Source organism: Diaphorina citri, unplaced genomic scaffold (assembly GCF_000475195.1).
Source record: "Diaphorina citri unplaced genomic scaffold, Diaci psyllid genome assembly version 1.1 scaffold3241, whole genome shotgun sequence".
Taxonomy (NCBI): domain Eukaryota; kingdom Metazoa; phylum Arthropoda; class Insecta; order Hemiptera; family Psyllidae; genus Diaphorina; species Diaphorina citri.
The window spans coordinates 1-18,492 of NW_007380651.1; the positions used below are offsets into that span (position 1 = coordinate 1).

Below are 18,492 nucleotides of genomic sequence, written 5' to 3' on the forward strand. Positions count from 1 at the left end.
TCGGCAGTCCGCAACACGGCCAAAGAGAAGGGATATGTCACCAAGTAAGTCATTACATATTCGGTAGGAGAAAGGATAATATATGTTACCAGGCAAGTCATTAAATACACAAAAAGCCCATTCTGAGGCTTAAGTGTGGGGGCAAACAGCCCTAAAAAATGGGTTAAGCTTCTACGAAGACATTACGAAGTAGGGGGGAGAAGAATTTATCAGGCCATGAGGTGCACAATAGGGCTGCCTGGAAGAGACTGACAAGAAACGCCGACCCTATGCCCTATGTAAATAGGAAATACTAGACTCTTGAGTGGAAGGTAACCACTAGGCGAGGTTAACGCCGGAGGCATTCTCTACCACCTAACCCTTGGAGCTCCATTAGTATACGAGTCTAATTATCAAATACGTAAATGAGGATAAAATTCCATGCCTCGGCTGGGATCGAACCCACGCCCTCCTGTTTTAACATTTTACGCCCTCTCGAAATACTCAAAATTATTTCAGGTATAATTTTGAGTAAATATTTCCCGCTCAAAATATTTCAGTATAATTTGAAAATTATTTTTGTTGAGTGTGTTCTGAGGATCGCGTCAGGAGATTGGTGAAACAATGTAATACTTCCTTATCTGTTCTAACTGTATTTTTCACCAATACTTTTATTATAAATAAAGTTTCATTTATTTGCTCAAGTGAAAACATAGTACATAAGTACCTATCATTCTATAATTTTTGTTATTTTACAGGGAATGCTATATGGAAACTTTTTCGTGCAGACCTGGTGTATCCAACTAACACATTGTAGCCTGTATGTCTCTGCTGTACCTCCCCTACACTTCCGCACTAGAATGATATGAAATTTCCCTGAATAGTCCAACAACCACGTATCGTACATTCTTCATTACGTTAAAAACAACATGAAGATCCTAAAAAAAAAAAAAAAACAAATTGAGGAGCTGGGTGCAAAAAGGGCAATAAATGAAAATCATCAAACTGAGATATTTAACTTTAAAGTTTTCAATTATTTTTCATCTAAATCTTTGAAAAGTATGTTTACAAAAAACGCTGTAACTCATCGAAAAAAAAGTTATCACTGCAGTTCAAACGCTGGAAGATAGAGCGCATCACGTTCTATTCAAAAAACCGTTTTACGCAAAAAGGGCAATAAAATCCAAAAGGAACGTATGTGGTGGCAAAAATTCCGTCCATGAATCCCGGCCAGGGCGGAAATTTTCTGACCGAAATTTTCCGTTCCTGCATAGGCATGGATAGAAAAGAATGTTCTTTAAAGTAACGCGAAAGCGTTTCCAAGGTACAATCTTAAAAAAAAAGTCTTGTATTTCACCTATTCTGTTTCACTTCTCAGCTGTGTCAACTGGCTACACCCCTGGTCACAACCAGCCTTGTTAGCGGTCGCCACCAAATTCATCGAACCCGTGACCTCCATACCAGAGAGCGTCAAGTCTGCCGTCATCTCTCATCTTGTACACACCCATGAGAGTGTGAATGGGTGAGTAGACGCGTGTTCAATCATTATTTTTTCCTCTCAGGTACCTAATAAAAGACATGCTGTTGCTCAAAAGACCAAACTACGTTACTCCTAAGCACTATTTGGATTTTATTCAGACCTTCCTCAACTGGTCACCCATCTAGATACCAACCACGCGAAACGTTACTTAACTTCAATGATCCAATCGATTTCTTTTGTTTAATTATCCTTGTTTTCGTTTCAGGTATTTCAGGTTTCAACACTTTTTTTTTTCAACATAATACTCTTTATTTATGGTACTAGGAAATGTATCAAAAAACTACTGATATCCCCCCACAAAAACTTTTCGGGTTCAAAAATTTTGCCAAGTACAACGTTTCAGTTAATTTACTGCGATTATCCAATAACATTATTCCGCTTTCCTTTCAGGTATCTTATAGAATACATGTTGCTGCTCAAACGACCAAACTACGTTACTCCTAAGCACTACTTGGATTTTATTCAGAGTTTCCTCACCTTACTCAAACAGAAGCTACAATACAATCAAGAACAGGTAACTGATATCCCCCCACAAAAACTTTTCGGGATTAAAAAATTTTGCCAAGTACATTGTTTCAGTTAATTTACTGCGATTATCCGATAACATTATTCCTCTTACCTTTCAGGTATCTTATAGAATACATGCTGCTGCTCAAACGACCCAATTACGTTACTCCTAAGCACTACTTGGATTTTATTCAGAGTTTCCTCACCTTACTCAAACAGAAGCTACAATACAATCAAGAACAGGTAAGCCGGCCTAGTAAGCTTGGAACGTAGCGCGTCTGCCTTGTAAGCGCTAGGTCGCGGGTTCGATTAATGCCTTCCGTAAGATTACTGATCTTTGTAATATATTGCAAATAAAAACAGTACCTAGTCGTTTTCTCGGTTTTTACTAGTCGGAAAATTCTGAAACTTGTTTCTACAGACATTTGGAAGCCTACTGACCAACATATTATATGTGAGTTTGAACGATTTTCGAGACAAAAAATAATTGTGGGAATAAATGGGTTAATCCTTTCCGTAAAATTGCTAAGGTCTTTAATCACTTGGGCTTCACTTTTCATTTGGCGACAAGCTAGCCGACTCCTCAAATGAACCTTTAAATACGGTACCTATTATTCAAATGAAAATAAAAGGAAAACATTGCCAGGTTGAAATTGAGAGAAGGTTGAAGGAATTGAGATCCAGCATTTCAACAGACACGAAAAATTGGGAATGCAGACTTGGTCTCAATTTTCTTATCTCATCACTTTTAAGGGCCGACATTTTTGGATAGGAACTTGGCTTTTTTTTTCACATTTATGTTTTTGTGGGGGATCTTCTATTATTTCATAAACTGTTCTAATATTTATTCTATGTTTAGACTGCAGGAGTAAAGGGACTTTTCAGTCTCATTCTGGCAGGATAAACAAGTTGTATTCTATTCTATTTTAATATATACCTATTTATATTATTTTCTATTCTATTTTATTCCAGAGCGTAAGACTTCAAAAGGGCATGGACAAAATCGCGGAAGCCCAAATCGAACTGGACATTCTCAATCAAAAACTAAACATCCAAAAAGTCGTTGTCGCCACCAAAGCGAAAGCCTGTGAAGAGCTGCTAGTTGAAATAAACCAATCTAAAACCATAGCAGAAGACAAGAAATCGAAAGCCACAGAAAAGAGCAAAGATATAGAGATACAGAGGTAAGATGAAGTTTTCCTCTGATTGGTTGAAATAAATCTTTTTTTTTTTTTTTTTTTTTTTTTGGGTTTGATTTTTCTGAACGCCTCCTTTGCAATCAATTTCCATATTTCAATAATCTTTTTACACTGGTAATGCCGCCACTGGTCGCTACTGGTGTAAAAATAAAAAAATTGATATAACTTTCGAAATTTTTTGATATTGGCTTGTTACAAGCGCATATTTCGTGAACCATCATTCCTAGAACCCTTACATTTACACCGATTGATTTCTCGTGAAAAGTTACATAGGAAAGACTCCTTGGTCATCTAAAATACTCTAATGGAAACTCTTGTTGAAAAAAAAATCATGTTGAAATATTTGGAGATATCACAGAGAGGAGAGAGGGACTTCCAGTCTGAAAGCAGAAAAGAGAATGAGCTCTGACAAAAATCTAGGTCTGAAGAAACCTCCCCTTGACCCCCTACTACCAAAAACCATGTAGGGGGTCAGGGGAAATGTAGGGGGTTGAGGGGAGGATTCTCCTACATTTTGACCATAGGTTTGAAGTTTGGATTTAATTTACTCATTTCCCCTTCATTTTCATAAGTGGAAGGTCATCATCGATTCTTCTGTGTTAAGCACCTATTCGCGGTTTGCTCGTGGTATTCGCGGTTGGCTCGCGGTATCTGCGGTTGTTCGCGGTATTCGCGGATTGTTCGCGGTATTCGCGGATTGTTCGCGGTATTCGCGGATTGTTCGCGGTATTCGCGGATTTTTCGCGGTATTCGCGGATTGTTCGCGGTATTAGCGGATTGTTCGCGGTATTCGCGGTTTGTTCTCGGTATCCGCGGTTTGTTCGCGGTATTCGCGTTTTGTTCGCGATATTCGCGTTTTCTTCCCGATATTCGCGTTTTGTTCGTGGTCATGGCGTAGTGGTCACTGCGCTCGCATTGCACGCGGTAGACCCGGGTTCGATTCCCGGCGGGGACCCTTTCAAATCTTGCGTTCTTATTGGGACACCCTTTATTTCTAGGTTTTGAACTTCGGTGAGTCGGATTTTCTCAAGTCTCTAGCCCGGCGGGGTCAAGAAATTTGTATCATGCAAATGATTGATTCCGTGACTGGCTGTTGCGGGCATCGTGAGGAAAATGAGTAGCTATGACGTATAAATGCGCATAGCGACCGGTGCCAGCATGGTAGGTAAACATTGGATTTACTATATAGACCCGGTTATTGAGAACGTACTGGACAAGAATATCAACTACTACCAGGGCAGATCTTATGTCATATTAGGTAATTATATCGCACTTTGGAGATTTAGGAATAAGATACCTTGTTTATCTTGTGTCTGTTTGGGGGACGTTAAACAGGGAGTAGACCAGCTTACTCTGGCTGGGGGACGTTAAACAGAGCATATTCCAGCTTAGTCTGGCCGTAGGTAGCTGCAGTGAGCACCAAAGTTGTGACATAATAACACAAAAAAACTGCATTTACATTTACATTTTACATTACATTACATATGATGTTCCTTCTATCAAACCTTTTGCTTTTCTTAATTTCAGATCGTTTCTGAGTCCATTCTCATCATGCGAGGATGCCGTAGGTAATTATATCGCACTTTGGAGATATAGAAATAAGATACCTTGTCTATCCTGTGTCTGTTTGGGGGACGTTAAACAGGGAGTAGACCAGCTTAGCCTGGCTGGGGGACGTTAAACAGGGAGTAGACCAGCTTAGTCTGGCTGGGGGACGATGTTCCTTCTATCAAACCTTTTGCTTTTCTAAATTTCAGATCGTTTCTGAGTCCATTCTCATCATGCGAGGATATAAAGAAATCAATTGGAAGAATGCCAAGCAGATGTTGGGAGATCCCAGCTTTCTTAAGAATCTCAAGGAGATGAATTGCGATAACATTACGCAGAAACAGGTAGAATATAATAGAAAAAAAAGATCAAATTAAATATCAGATTCTCTGTGGTAAAGCAGAGCTTTTTTACAACTTTTGAGGATATCACAGCATTACTAAGTGCCTCCTTTGCAATCAATTTCCATATTTCAATAATCTTTTTACACTGGTAATGTCACTGGTCGCTACTCTATTAAAGCAGTTTTTCAATTGTCCTCACGAGGCTGAGTGCACCCCGAACTCCCAAACACAAAGATGAAAAATCTTCGACCCCGCACCGAATCGAACCCGGGACTTCCGGCGTGCAAGCCTAGTGTGATACCCACTCGGTCACGGAGGGAGGCTACTTAATATTCTATTTCTTTCCTACAATTTAAACAAGGATCACAAATTCCTGTGATCCTTAGTATGGATTTAACAACCGATATAAGCATAAAGGTATTACTCATGTTTATGTATTTACTCCGGTCATTGAGAACGTACTGGACAAGAATATCAATTACTACCAGGGCAGATCTTATGTTATATTAGGTAATTATATCGAACTTTGAAGATATAGGAATAAGATACCTTACCAGCTTACTCTGGCTGGGGGACGTTAAACAGAGCATATTCCAGCTTAGTCTGGCCAAAGGACTTTAGGGGGCACGGTTGGTCCAGTGGTAACGCGCTTGCTTGCCATGCAGAAGGTCCCGGGTTCGAATCCCACCATCGACAAAAATTATTCAATTGTCCTCACGAGGCTGACCACTGGTCGCTACTCTATTAAAGTAGTTATTCAATTGTCCTCACGAGGCTGAGTGCACCCCGAACTCCAAGCACAAAGCTGAAAAATCTTCGAGCCCGCACCGAATCAAACCCGGGACTTCCGGCGTGCAAGCCTAGTGTGATACCCACTCGGTCACGGAGGGAGGTTGCTTAATATTCTATTTCTTTTCTACCATTTCTTTTATTCTATCTCTTCCAGCAACAAATGATCCGCGCTCACCTCCAAACCTCGACGAAAATGAAAGAGATGGAGCTCATCTCGAAGGCCGGCTTCGGCCTCCTAAAGTTCGTGGAGGCCGTGCTCGAGTATTACGCCGTGTTATATTTGTAAATAACCTAAATATTTGTAACAATGTGCCTTCTGAACAATTACCTCTTTCCCACCTTCTCATTTCCAGCAACAAATGATTCGCGCTCATCTCCAAACCTCGACCAAAATGAAGGAGATGGAGCTCATCTCGAAGGCCGGCTTTGGCCTCCTAAAGTTCGTGGAGGCCGTGCTCGAGTATTGCGCCGTGTTCAAGATGGTGAAGCCAAAAATGGACCGTGTGGCCTCCCTAGAGAAAGAGCTGAATGAGGCTAATGCTGTCCTTACCGTCCTGAATAAGGAGGTGGAAGAAATCCAGTCCTTGTTGACAGGACTAAATGTCAAATATGTGGGTAAGTCTTGATTTTAAATCATTACATGAAAGTAAAATCGAAAAATCAAATCAAGAATAATAATAAACTGAATATTAAACAAATTAGGTTGGACTAAATGTCAAATATGTGGGTAAGAAATCCAGTCCTTGTTGACTGGACTAAATGTCAAATAGGTCCACCTTGCAATAATTAGAACAAACAATTTTTTTTCCCCATAGGATCGTTAGGTATGGTGGGGGAAGTGTCATACTCAAATCGAGATCTCAAGAGTTGAGGGGAGAACTTTTGGCGGTGGAAAAACCGCCAGAAAACGGCCGAAATTTTGCACTTTTTTTAGTTTTTCGCTTATACCTAACTCCTACGCATTTTTCGATGGGAATCAAAAGTAAAGTACACAAAATTTCCTACATAATGGTCAAACTTTACTTTATGTTCATTTATAGTGCTGTTACAGCAGCCTGTAGGTCAAGTAGGTGGCCGAAAATTGGTCGGAAATTTTTTCTCAAAGTTAAACAATTTTCCTAGCCAGGATTGTTAGGTATACTGAGGTGAGTGTGGGAGCAAATTGTCGACCTTGAAATCCCAGGGGATAACTTTTGGGGGGCAAAAAAACTCGAAAAAAGTGCATACTTTTGGCACTCTTTTCAGTTTTCCGCCTGTAACTCCTAAACCACGCCCTTCATGTACAAAGTAAAAACATACGTTTCAAGTTGAGAAAATTTCCCACAAAATCAAGTGGTCACAAAGGAGTTTACGTAAAGCGAAGCTTTTCTAATTAACCATTGATCTTGATGGTTTTTACCCTAAAATGTACACAGTAACAAAGGTAGGTGAATAGATATCGGACAAACAAAAATTAGGGTAAACGATTTTATTCTTTGAGATTGTCAGGTACCTTACGGTGATTGTAAAATCAAATTTGATCTGAGGGGTGAACTTTTGGTGGTCAAAAAACCGTCGAAATACGGCCGCAAATTGGTTTTTAAGCCGGGAAAAGATACCTTGGCCGGGAAATGATACTTATCCTGGTCGATCTAGCAATCAGTGTCAACTTACCTCAGTACACTAAAGTATAAAACTGTTAAATTAAACTGTGTTTCAGGGGCCATGACTGAAAGACAGAAGCTTCAAGAAGAGACGGATATAATGATGCGAAGGCTGGAGGCCGCTGACAAGCTCATCTCTGGCCTTGGCCGGGAAAAAATTCGTTGGACGGCCGATTTGGCCACATTGGAGCAGAATCGGAATCAACTCATTGGAGCTTGTTTGCTGAGCGGGGCTTTCTTGTGTTATACGTCCGCGTTTACGTGGGAGTTTCGACAGCAGATGGTCTATGTCGATTGGCAGGTAGGCAATTTTATTTTATTTTATTTTATTTTTTTTTTTAATATTCCCACTTTAACAATCTCTTGTCCTTCGTGGGGCATTATTATTTTTTAGTATCAATATTTATAAGAAATCTATCCTTTTTTTTATTCTATTCTATTCTACCAGTACTGTATTATTCTATTCTATTCTATTCTATTCTACTCTATTGCAAATTATTCTATTCTACTTGTATATTATTCTATTGTGTTCTATTCTACTCTATTGTATATTATTCTATTCTATTCTACTCTATTGTACATTATTCTCAGTCAAACATCACCAAACTCTCCATCCCCATCGTGTCGGACTTCCGTCTGGAGAAGGAACTCTGCGATGACGTGATGATATCCCAGTGGAATTCCGAGGGTCTCCCCCCAGACGAGCTCTCCATACAGAACGGTATCCTGTCTACCAGGGGGTGCCACTTCCCCCTCTGTATTGATCCGCAGACTCAGGCCCTCAAGTGGATAAGAAATCGCGAGGATAAAAACAACCTTAAGGTAAACCAACCTTAAGTTCTCCCGCTTCGTTTGTTTGTGCGCAAGCGTTTCTGCGCATTTTGACGTGAAATCTGACGTCACAACTCTTCGAACTTTTTTATTAGAACGGCAATTAAAAATTGAATTTTCGACCTTTTAAAGTTACTTTTTTCCGAGTTTTGATCTCAGATTAGGATTCACAACTTTTTACATAGGAATCGACCTTTTATTAATAATATTTTTCCAATTGCAACTCCTCCATTGTAGAACTCAAAACAAAGGGCAATACTCGTCTTGTATGTACTTGTATTTAAACTGACTCATGGCTAAAGGGTACATTATGTACCTACTTACTACTTACTGAAAAGTTTAAGTTCCGCCTGCGGCGCTGAAGATTACACCTTTGACAAGCATGCTTCTCTTACTATTGTAGACCAAAACTTTCAAAAAATTCGTTGTGTTTTGGATAACTTGGTTTTTGAAACCAAAATTTTTGCCTGCGGCCGGTCCTAAAAATTTTAGTTTCTATAGATTGTATAGCTCACAATTTTTGCCTGCGGCGCTGTTGTTGACATCGACAATCTTAGAGAAGGCTATCGATATCGAGCCATGACCAAACGCGACCAAAACTACTGATATCCCCCCAAAAAAAACCTCCGTGTTCCTAAAATTTCACGCCAAGTACCTTGTTTGTAACCCATATAAAATATCTCGTTTCTTCTCATCCCAGGTGTCATACAAGCTGAAACTCGCTGAATCCACGGCTATTGATATTGACAATCTTAGAGAAGGCTATCGACCCGTGGCGAAACGAGGTGCTCTACTGTTCTTTGAACTAGCTTAACCTTGGAAAAACTAGCTTAACCTTGGAAACACCATCTTGAAATAACCTTCTTTAACCTTGGAAAAACAACCTTGAAATAACCTTTTTTTAACCTTGGAAAAACAACCTTGAAATAACCTTCTTTAACCTTGGAAACACAATCTCTAACCTTGGAAAAACTAGCTTAACCTTGGAAACACCATCTTGAAATAACCTTCTTTACCCTTGGAAAAACAACCTTGGAATAACCTTCTTTAACCTTGGAAAACAATCTTGAAATAACCTTCTTTAACCTTGGAAAAACAACCTTGAAATAACCTTCTTTAACCTTGGAAAAACAACCTTGAAATAACCTTCTTTAACCTTGGAAACACAATCTCTAACCAACCTTCTTTAACCTTGGAAAAACAACCTTGAAATAACCTTCTTTAACCTTGGAAAAACAACCTTGAAATAACCTTCTTTAACCTTGGAAAAACAACCTTGAAATAACCTTCTTTAACCTTGGAAAAACAACCTTGAAATAACCTTCTTTAACCTTGGAAAAACAACCTTGAAATAACCTTCTTTAACCTTGGAAAAACAACCTTGAAATAACCTTCTTTAACCTTGGAAAAACAACCTTGAAATAACCTTTTTTTAACCTTGGAAAAACAACCTTGAAATAACCTTCTTTAACCTTGGAAACACAATCTCTAACCTTGGAAAAACTAGCTTAACCTTGGAAACACAATCTTGAGATAACCTTCTTTAACCTTGGAATAACCTTAAAGTAAAGAAAGAGAGAGAGAGAGAGACAAAGAAAGAGAGAGGGAGAAAAGAACACCAAGTTAAGGTAAGAAAACCCCTTTAATATAAGATATAAGTATTCGAAGCCTGTATTAAGGTATCCAGTTGAAGGTAAGGAACCGTCTCGGGACCAGGGTTAGGACAGGGTTATCGTGTTCTCATGATATCCCAATGGAATTCCGAGGGTCTCCCCCCAGACGAGCTCTCCATACAGAACGGTATCCTGTCTACCAGGGGGTGCCACTTCCCCCTCTGTATTGATCCGCAGACTCAGGCCCTCAAGTGGATAAGAAATCGCGAGGATAAAAACAACCTTAAGGTAAACCAACCTTAAGATAACCTTTCACCTTGGAAACACAATCTCTAACCTTGGAAAAACTAGCTTAACCTTGGAAACACAATCTTGAAATAACCTTCTTTAACCTTGGAAAACAATATTGAAATAACCTTCTTTAACCTTGGAAAAACTAGCTTAACCTTGAAAACACAATCTTGAAGTAACGTTCTTTAACCTTGGAAAAACAACCTTGGAATAACCTTAAAGTAAAGAAATAGAGAGAGAGAAAAGAACACCAATTTAAGGTAAGAAAAACCCCTTAAATATAAGTATTCGAAGCCTGTATTAAGGTATCCAGTTGAAGGTAAGGAACCGTCTCGGGACCAGGGTTAGGACAGGGTTATCGTGTTCCAAAACTACTGATATCCCCCAAAAAAAACCTCCGTGTTCCTAAATTTCACGCCAAGTACCATTCCTTGTTTGTAACCCATATAAAATATCTCGTTTCTTCTCATCCCAGGTGTCATACAAGCTAAAACTCGCTGAATCCACGGCTATTGATATTGACAATCTTAGAGAAGGCTATCAAAACTACTGATATCCCCCCAAAAAAAACCTCCGTGTTCCTAAATTTCACGCCAAGTACCATTCCTTGTTTGTAACCCATATAAAATTTCTCGTTTCTTCTCATCCCAGGTGTCATACAAGCTAAAACTCGCTGAATCCACGGCTATTGATATTGACAATCTTAGAGAAGGCTATCGACCCGTGGCGAAACGAGGTGCTCTACTGTTCTTTGTGTTTTCGGATATATCCAACGTTAATCCAATGTACCAGTACTCTTTGGAATCTTATCTAGAGGTAAGAAAACGAATAAAAATAATAACTATGTAGTAATTCTGTGAACTGTAGACCTTACTCGGACTTTTGAGCTCAAACTCAGACGAATGTACACGTATTTTAATGTAATTCACATGTATCGAAATAGAAAAGAAGGTAGCTATACGTCTTACGTAATAAAAAAGTTAGAGAACAGGTTTTACTTACAATCACTCAACAGATTTAAAAATGGTTGGCCTTTTTCAAAATACAGTCCACGTCAACTGGGAAGTCCGATGGAAGCGCATGGAGGGGAACCGCAACTTCTCAACTGTAAGTCAGACAGTTCTAAAAGTTAGTGCTGTTACAGCAGCCTGTAGGTAAAAAAAAAACTCGAAAAAAGTGCATACTTTTGGCACTTTTTTCAGTTTTCCACCCATAACTCCTAAACCACGCCCTTCATGTACAAAGTAAAAACATACGTTTAAAGTTGAGAAAATTTCCTACAAAATCAAGTGGTCACAAAGGAGTTTACGTAAAGCGAAGCTTTTCTGATTAACCATTGAACTTGATGATTTTTTTTTTCAAGATACCCTAAAATGTACACAGTAACAAAGGTAGATGAATAGATATCGGAGGGTAAACGATTTTATTCTTTGAGATTGTCAGGTACCATACGGTGATTGTAAAAACAAATTTGTGACCTCCAAATCTGAGGGGTGAACTTTTGGTGGTCAAAAAATCGTCGAAATACGGCCGAAAATTGGTTTTTCGGCCGGGAAAAGATACCTTGGCCGGGAAAAGATACTTTTCCTGGTCGATCTAGCAACCAGTGTCAACTTAGCCCAGTACACTAAAGTATAAAACTGTTAAATTAAACTGTGTTTCAGGGGCCATGACTGAAAGACAGAAGCTTCAAGAAGAGACGGATATAAATCTTACTGTTGTTTGTATTATTATCCCATCAAATATATGAGACCTTGGTTCAAATGGTTAGATTTCGGGGGTAAAGGGACTTTTTAGCCCTGTTCGTGCAGGATAAGCAAGGTCTATTCTATTGTATTCTATTCTACTCTATTGTATATTATTCTATTCTATTCTAATATGTTCCTCAGGAGATAAAGAAGTGGACTATGATGTCAATTTCCGTCTGTATTTGACAACCAAGATCCCGGATCTTACTGTTGTTTGTATTATTATCCCATCAAATATATGAGTTCAAATGGTTAGATTTCGGGGGTAAAGGGACTTTTTCGCCCTATTCGTGCAGGATAAGCAAGGTCTATTCTATTCTATTCTATTCTACTCTATTGTATATTATTCTATTCTATTCTTTTATTCTATTCTAATATGTTCCTCAGGAGATAAAGAAGTGGACTATGATGTCAATTTCCGTCTGTATTTGACAACCAAGATCCCGAATCCTACATTTGACCCGAGCCAATGTTTACCTACCATGCTGGCACCGGTCGCTATGAGCATTCATATGTCATAGCTACTCATTTTCCTCACGAGGCTGAGTGGGCCCCGCAACAGCCAGTCACGGAATCAATCATTTCTATTCTACTCTATTGTATTCTATTCTACTCTATTGTATATTATTCTATTCTATTCTAATATTTTCCTCAGGAGATAAAGAAGTGGACTATGATGTCAATTTCCGTCTGTATTTGACAACCAAGATCCCGAATCCTACATTTGACCCGAGCTTATATACGAAAGCCACCGTTATCAACTATTCAGTGACAGCGCAAGGGTTGGAAGACCAGCTATTATCAGTTGTAGTTCGGAAGGTGAGTCTAGTAGAAATGTCTGTGGAATCCAGAAGAAGCCCTACCTCGGTGGTGTAGTGGTCAAGGCGCTCGCCTGGTAAACAGGAGGGCGTGGGTTCAATCCCAGCCGAGGTATGGAATTTTATCGCGATTTCGGGACGATAAAACCTTAGTAGTTACAGTTCCCTTTATCAAACCTCTTAAAAAACAAAAAAAATCATTGAGATATTGGAGAAATCCTACAATGCTGCAATGAGCACCAAAAATTGTGACAAAATAACTCAAATAAATTGCTTTCTCTAAGCAATCTCAGTGGTGCAGTGGATAACGCGGTGGACTTCGGATCTGGAGGTTGGTGGTTCGAGTCCAAGTCATGTCATGAAATTTAGCGTAGTTTATCAAGCAGGAAACGACATTTGTGACAAGCATTTATGCTTAACACAATAAAAATTCCTTTTTTTCGAATTTGGCCAACTTAAGGACCACGAAAAACAATATACCTAATGCACAATTTCACACCAGCTTAGCTGAAAGGGTTACAATAACTTTCATTAACTATTGTTAAATAGTAATCATACTCATGAGCTTGAATCAAAAGCGTACTTACTTTTTGTGTTATTTTGCTACCTATGTTTGGTTGGTTCAAAATTAAAAATGAAAGTTTGAAGTTGCGTGAATATTTATCCAGTATGAACTTTTCCAAGTCACCTTTGAATATCAACTCCATACCCGGTGAATTAATCATGGGCATGATACACTCTAGGAATGTATCACACAGAGCTGACTCAAAACCCACCGTGTATGGACAAATGAAACTGTCAGAAGAAAGTATTTAGGTACTTAATTTTCTCATTTCTTTCTCTTTCTCTCCTCCCAATACTTCTTCATTCTCTCTCCATGTTGGTTTTTTTTCGTCCGTCCAGGGGCCTCCGGTTTTCGTTTTGCTTCCTTTTTATAAATTCCTTCTATTTTTTCCCCCAGTGGTATGATGAGGATAAATCTGAATCAGCACCGCCGCCTAATAACTACGACTCGGTGCTGACGGAGTTTGACAGACTCATGCTGATTCGATGCTTCAGAATGGACAGGGTGTACCAGAGTATTTGCAATTATGTGGAGGAGGTCATGGGAGCGGAGTTTATTACGCCATCCTTTATAAGGTGAGTCACCTTGTATTTTTTTTTTTATTTTTAAGTCTCTAGCTCTTACCGTTCTCGAGATATTTTGTTTACAGACAGACAGACACACACGGACCAATGGCTGAAACTTTGGATTTAGGCTGTGCAAGGGGAGCGCAGTGACCACTACGCCATGGGAGCTGACGAAAGTATTTAGGTACTTAATTTGCTCATTTCTTTCTCTTTCTCTCCTTCTTCATTCTTTCTCCACGTTGGTTTTTTCTTTCGTCCGTCCAGGGGGCTCCGGTTTTCTTTTTCATTTTGCTTCCTTCTATAAATTCCTTTTATTTTTTTTTCCCTAGTGGTATGATGAGGATAAATCTGAATCAGCACCGCCGCCTAATAACTACGACTCGGTGCTGACGGAGTTTGACAGACTCATGCTGATCGCATTTACATTATCAATAATATTTTCTATCATTGGCAGGTGATGTATGGAGGAAGAGTAATCGATAGCTACGACAGGAGAACAGTACAAACCTACATGGATGAATATCTTGGTAAGTAACTTTGTCGAACGAATGAAGTAAATTCCGAGTTTTAATCTCATGATTAAAAAGACAGATCTGGAAAATGCTACAAGATAGAAGACATGAAGACATAAATGGATAGGCCACCTTTACCGGCACAACGGATACATGGTTTCCATCATAGAACGGAAGAGAGAAGGAAGACAAGGAAGAGGCAGACCACGACTGAATTACATCGATCAAGTTGTGAAGTACTCCGGGAGCAGCTCTTACACGGAGATGAAGACGAAAACATCAAATAGAGACGAGTGGCGATCTACAAACCAATCCTAGGATTGATAAACATGATGATGATGAATCCCATGATTTGGCATTTCATTGGGGTTTTCCTCCCTTTAAAGGTTTGATAGAGGGAACTGTAACTGCTAAGGTTTTATCGTCCCGAGAGCGAAGAGAAAAGGAAGACAGGATAGGAGAAAGCCAGCCGTTCCGAGAACGAACCTTTTCCGTTGAGGATAAAATCCGCCCTGGGCGGTAATTGACCTAGCGCTTACAAGGCAGACGCGCTACCCTCCAAGCTAACTAGGCTGGCTACTTATATTAACCCATTACGTTGTTGCAGGTCTATTTGAGACTGCTGTTTTCACAGACTGCTGTTTTCATTCCAGATGACGATCAAAGCTGGCAAATCTATTTATTTTTTTCACAATTTCCAGGTGATTTCACTCTGGAAGACTTTCACTTTTACTCCGGCTACGGAATACCGCCCCCGGGAACCAAACAATTCTACCTGGACTACATTGAAGAGACGCTGCCCTCACATCAATCCCCTGAACTATTTGGACTACACTTGAACGCGGAAATAGGTAAGAATATCGTTTGTACTTGGCGAATTTTACAACATGGCAGGTTTATTGTGGGGATTTCAGTAGTTTTTGTGGGGATTTCAGTAGTATACATAGAGGAAACTTTACCCTCACATCAATCTCCTGAGCTATTTGGACTCCACTTGAACGCGGAAATAGGTAAGAATACCGTTTGTACTTGGCGGCGAACTTTACAACACAACAGGTTTTTTATGGGGATTTCAGTAATTTTTGTAGGGATTTCAGTAGTTTTTGTGGTTCTCCCTGAACTATATTGAGGAGACTCTACCCTCACATCAATCTCCTGAGCTATTTGGACTCCATTTGAACGAGGAAATAGCTAACGTACCATTTGTACTTGGTGAACTTTACAACATGGCAGGTTTTTTGTGGGGATTTCAGTAATTTTTGTGGGGCTTTCAGTACTTTTTGTGGGGATTTTGGTTGGTTTGTTTCTTCTATGTCAAAAACAAAATTGAGCGAAAGAGAAAGTATTTTTTTCTTATTTTATTTGATGTTAATGATAGAACCCTTGTTTGGGTGGGGGACATTAAACAGGGAGTATACCAGCCTGACTTTCCCTTTCTAAAGAAATAGCAAAGATTGAGTACGAAGGGCATCCACTCGTAAAATTTGTAGACAAAACCAAATGTCAGCCCAAAGCAATCACCTTAGTTAGGGCTGATTGAGAGGCTGACGAAAAAATGCCGACCCCGTCTGTACACGGAAAGGGCGAAAAAAAAAAAGATTTGATTTTAATGATAGAACCCCAATTTGCTCAATTTTATTTCAGGTTACTATACGCAGGCGGCACAAGACATTTTCTCCAATCTGATCAATATTCAGCCCCAGTCTGCTAGTGCTGGTGGAGGCATATCCAGAGAACAATACGTGGATAAGGTAAGACTGTTTGCCACACAGAAAGTCCTGGGTTCGATGCCCACCATCGACTAAAAAAAAAATAATAATAATAAAATCTGACCATCGAAAATTTGACTCGATTACATTACTTTCCTTCCTAAAGGATAAGGAAAGTAAAAAATCGGGCTTATTTCTGGTGTTCTCGTGTTGACCCAGCACCTAAATATGTACTGTGTCACTTATCGCGCATCTGATGAGAGGCATACTACGACACAGACCACAGGAGTCTAATGTAGAAGATTGCTACGAAATAGCACAGGACATTTTCTCCAATCTGATCAATATTCAGCCCCAGTCTGCTAGTGCTGGTGGAGGCAAATCCAGAGAAATAAGGTAAGACTGCTTACCATACAGAAAGTCCCGGGTTCGATGCCCACCATCGACAAAAAAAAAATCCGGCTTACTTTGTGGTGTCCTCATGTATTTGATTTAAATTGCTTTGAGCATCAATATTGTTCAATTTGAACTTATGCGTGATCATTGGACCGCCAATGTTTTTCTTCAAAATACCATCACATAAGGTCTACAGTAGTACTCACCTATTGGGAAATCAGGCGTGGGGTCTGTAGTAAGCCACAGTCTGAAGCTATTCTACAGAACTCAAGGGTGGCCCGTAGCAATTAGTAGTCAAATCTGATGACTGCAGGGATAAAAGGACTTTTCAGTCTCATCCTAGGAGTATAAATAATAATAATAATAGTGCTTATTTATACTGCTCGAATAGGACTGAAAAGTCCCTTTACTCCAGCAGTAGGCTACACTCCAATCTGCGGCGGTAAAAGGACTTTTCAGTCTCATCCTAGGAGTATAAATAATAATAATAGTGCTTATTTATACTGCTCGAATAGGACTGTAAAGTCCCTTTACTCCAGCAGTAGGCTATTACTATTATTGTGGTCAAATTCTCAAATTATTTTGAGGATAAAATTCCATACCTCGGCTGGGATTGAACCCACGCCCTCCTGTTTACCAGGCGAGCGCCTTGACCACTACACCACCGAGGCAGGTATATAAATGAGGTGTCACGGAGATATCTGGCCCGTGGCGCGAGGATAAATGAAAACACTTCACTTGAGGAAATGAGGAAGGAAAGAGGTATATTCTATTCTATGTTCAACCTTTCTTCTCCCCGCAGGGTTGCTACGTCACCGGGCTCTATCTGGAAGGCGCCCACTGGGATCTCGAGGCCGGCTGCCTCGCACCGCCTCTGCCCCGCGTCCTAGTCGAATCCCTGCCCATCCTGCTCATCGTACCGGCCGAGGCGCACCGCGTCTCCCGTCAGAACACGATATCTACCCCGCTCTACGTGACGTCAACCCGACGGAACGCTATGGGAGTAGGCCTCGTCGTCAAGTAGCCATATTTAGGTGTGTCTTCTTCTTCCTCTTCAGTAGCCATATTTAGGTGTCTCATCTCCTTCTTCTTCCTCTTCAGTTGCCATATTTAGGTGTCTCTTCTTCTTCCTCCTCTTCAGTAACCATATTTAGGTGTCTTTATTCTTCAGTAGCCATATTTAGGTGTCTTTCTTGTCTTCTTTTTCCCCGAATATCTACTCACCGCGTCTCCCGTCAGAACACGATATCTACCCCGCTCTACGTGACGTCAACCCGACGGAACGCTATGGGAGTAGGCCTCGTCGTCGAAGCGGATTTGAATATAGGCCCCACCCACCCCTCGCATTGGATACTGCGGGGCCTGTGTCTTACCCTAAACGCGGATTGAATTAGACATATTTAGGTGTCTTTCTTTTTAAGTAGCCATATTTAGGTGTCTCATCTCCTTCTTCTTCCTCTTCAGTAGCCATATTTAGGTGTCTCATCTCCTTCTTCTTCCTCTTAAGTAGCCATATTTACTTCATGTAAGAATTCTAAATTCCTATCTGTGCTCAAGCTCAGTATTTTCTTCTGTTTATCACATTTATACTTCCAATTATTCTTTTCCAAGACAGTAGGTACGTCTTCTAGAAGTTCCTCCACAGATTTAGGCAATTTTGGATGCATTTTCATTCTTAAAAAATGAAAGCTGAATACAATTAATTTTCTAGTCTTCATAATATATTAAGTATATATTATATTAAGTAATATTCCACCACTACTATTATTGTCTAGAGATCTACCTGAAATATTAGAGATTCTGAACTTGACCGCAGTTTGGATGTGTAGGGGAAATCGAATGACCGCAATTTGGATGTGTGAGGGTGATCGAATGACCGCAATTTGGATGC

The 18,492-nt window shown here is 39.9% G+C and overlaps 1 protein-coding gene across 1 annotated transcript; it reads left to right on the forward strand.

Moving 5' to 3' along the window:
• Window positions 1-1,357: 1,357 nt before the first annotated feature.
• Window positions 1,358-17,625, forward strand: LOC103520124 (dynein heavy chain 10, axonemal-like; the record flags this gene model as incomplete). The annotated part of the gene is made up of 22 exons (XM_026831366.1): window positions 1,358-1,501; window positions 1,910-2,033; window positions 2,222-2,269; window positions 2,999-3,210; window positions 4,753-4,789; window positions 4,983-5,117; window positions 6,263-6,524; window positions 7,609-7,853; window positions 8,144-8,374; window positions 9,084-9,168; window positions 10,163-10,284; window positions 10,939-11,103; window positions 11,731-11,740; window positions 12,177-12,251; window positions 12,426-12,500; window positions 12,691-12,854; window positions 13,815-13,955; window positions 14,314-14,400; window positions 14,439-14,511; window positions 15,198-15,347; window positions 16,141-16,247; window positions 17,404-17,625. Coding segments are annotated over 22 exons (2,914 nt in total), but the record flags the coding sequence as incomplete, so codon positions are not given.
• Window positions 17,626-18,492: the final 867 nt, after the last annotated feature.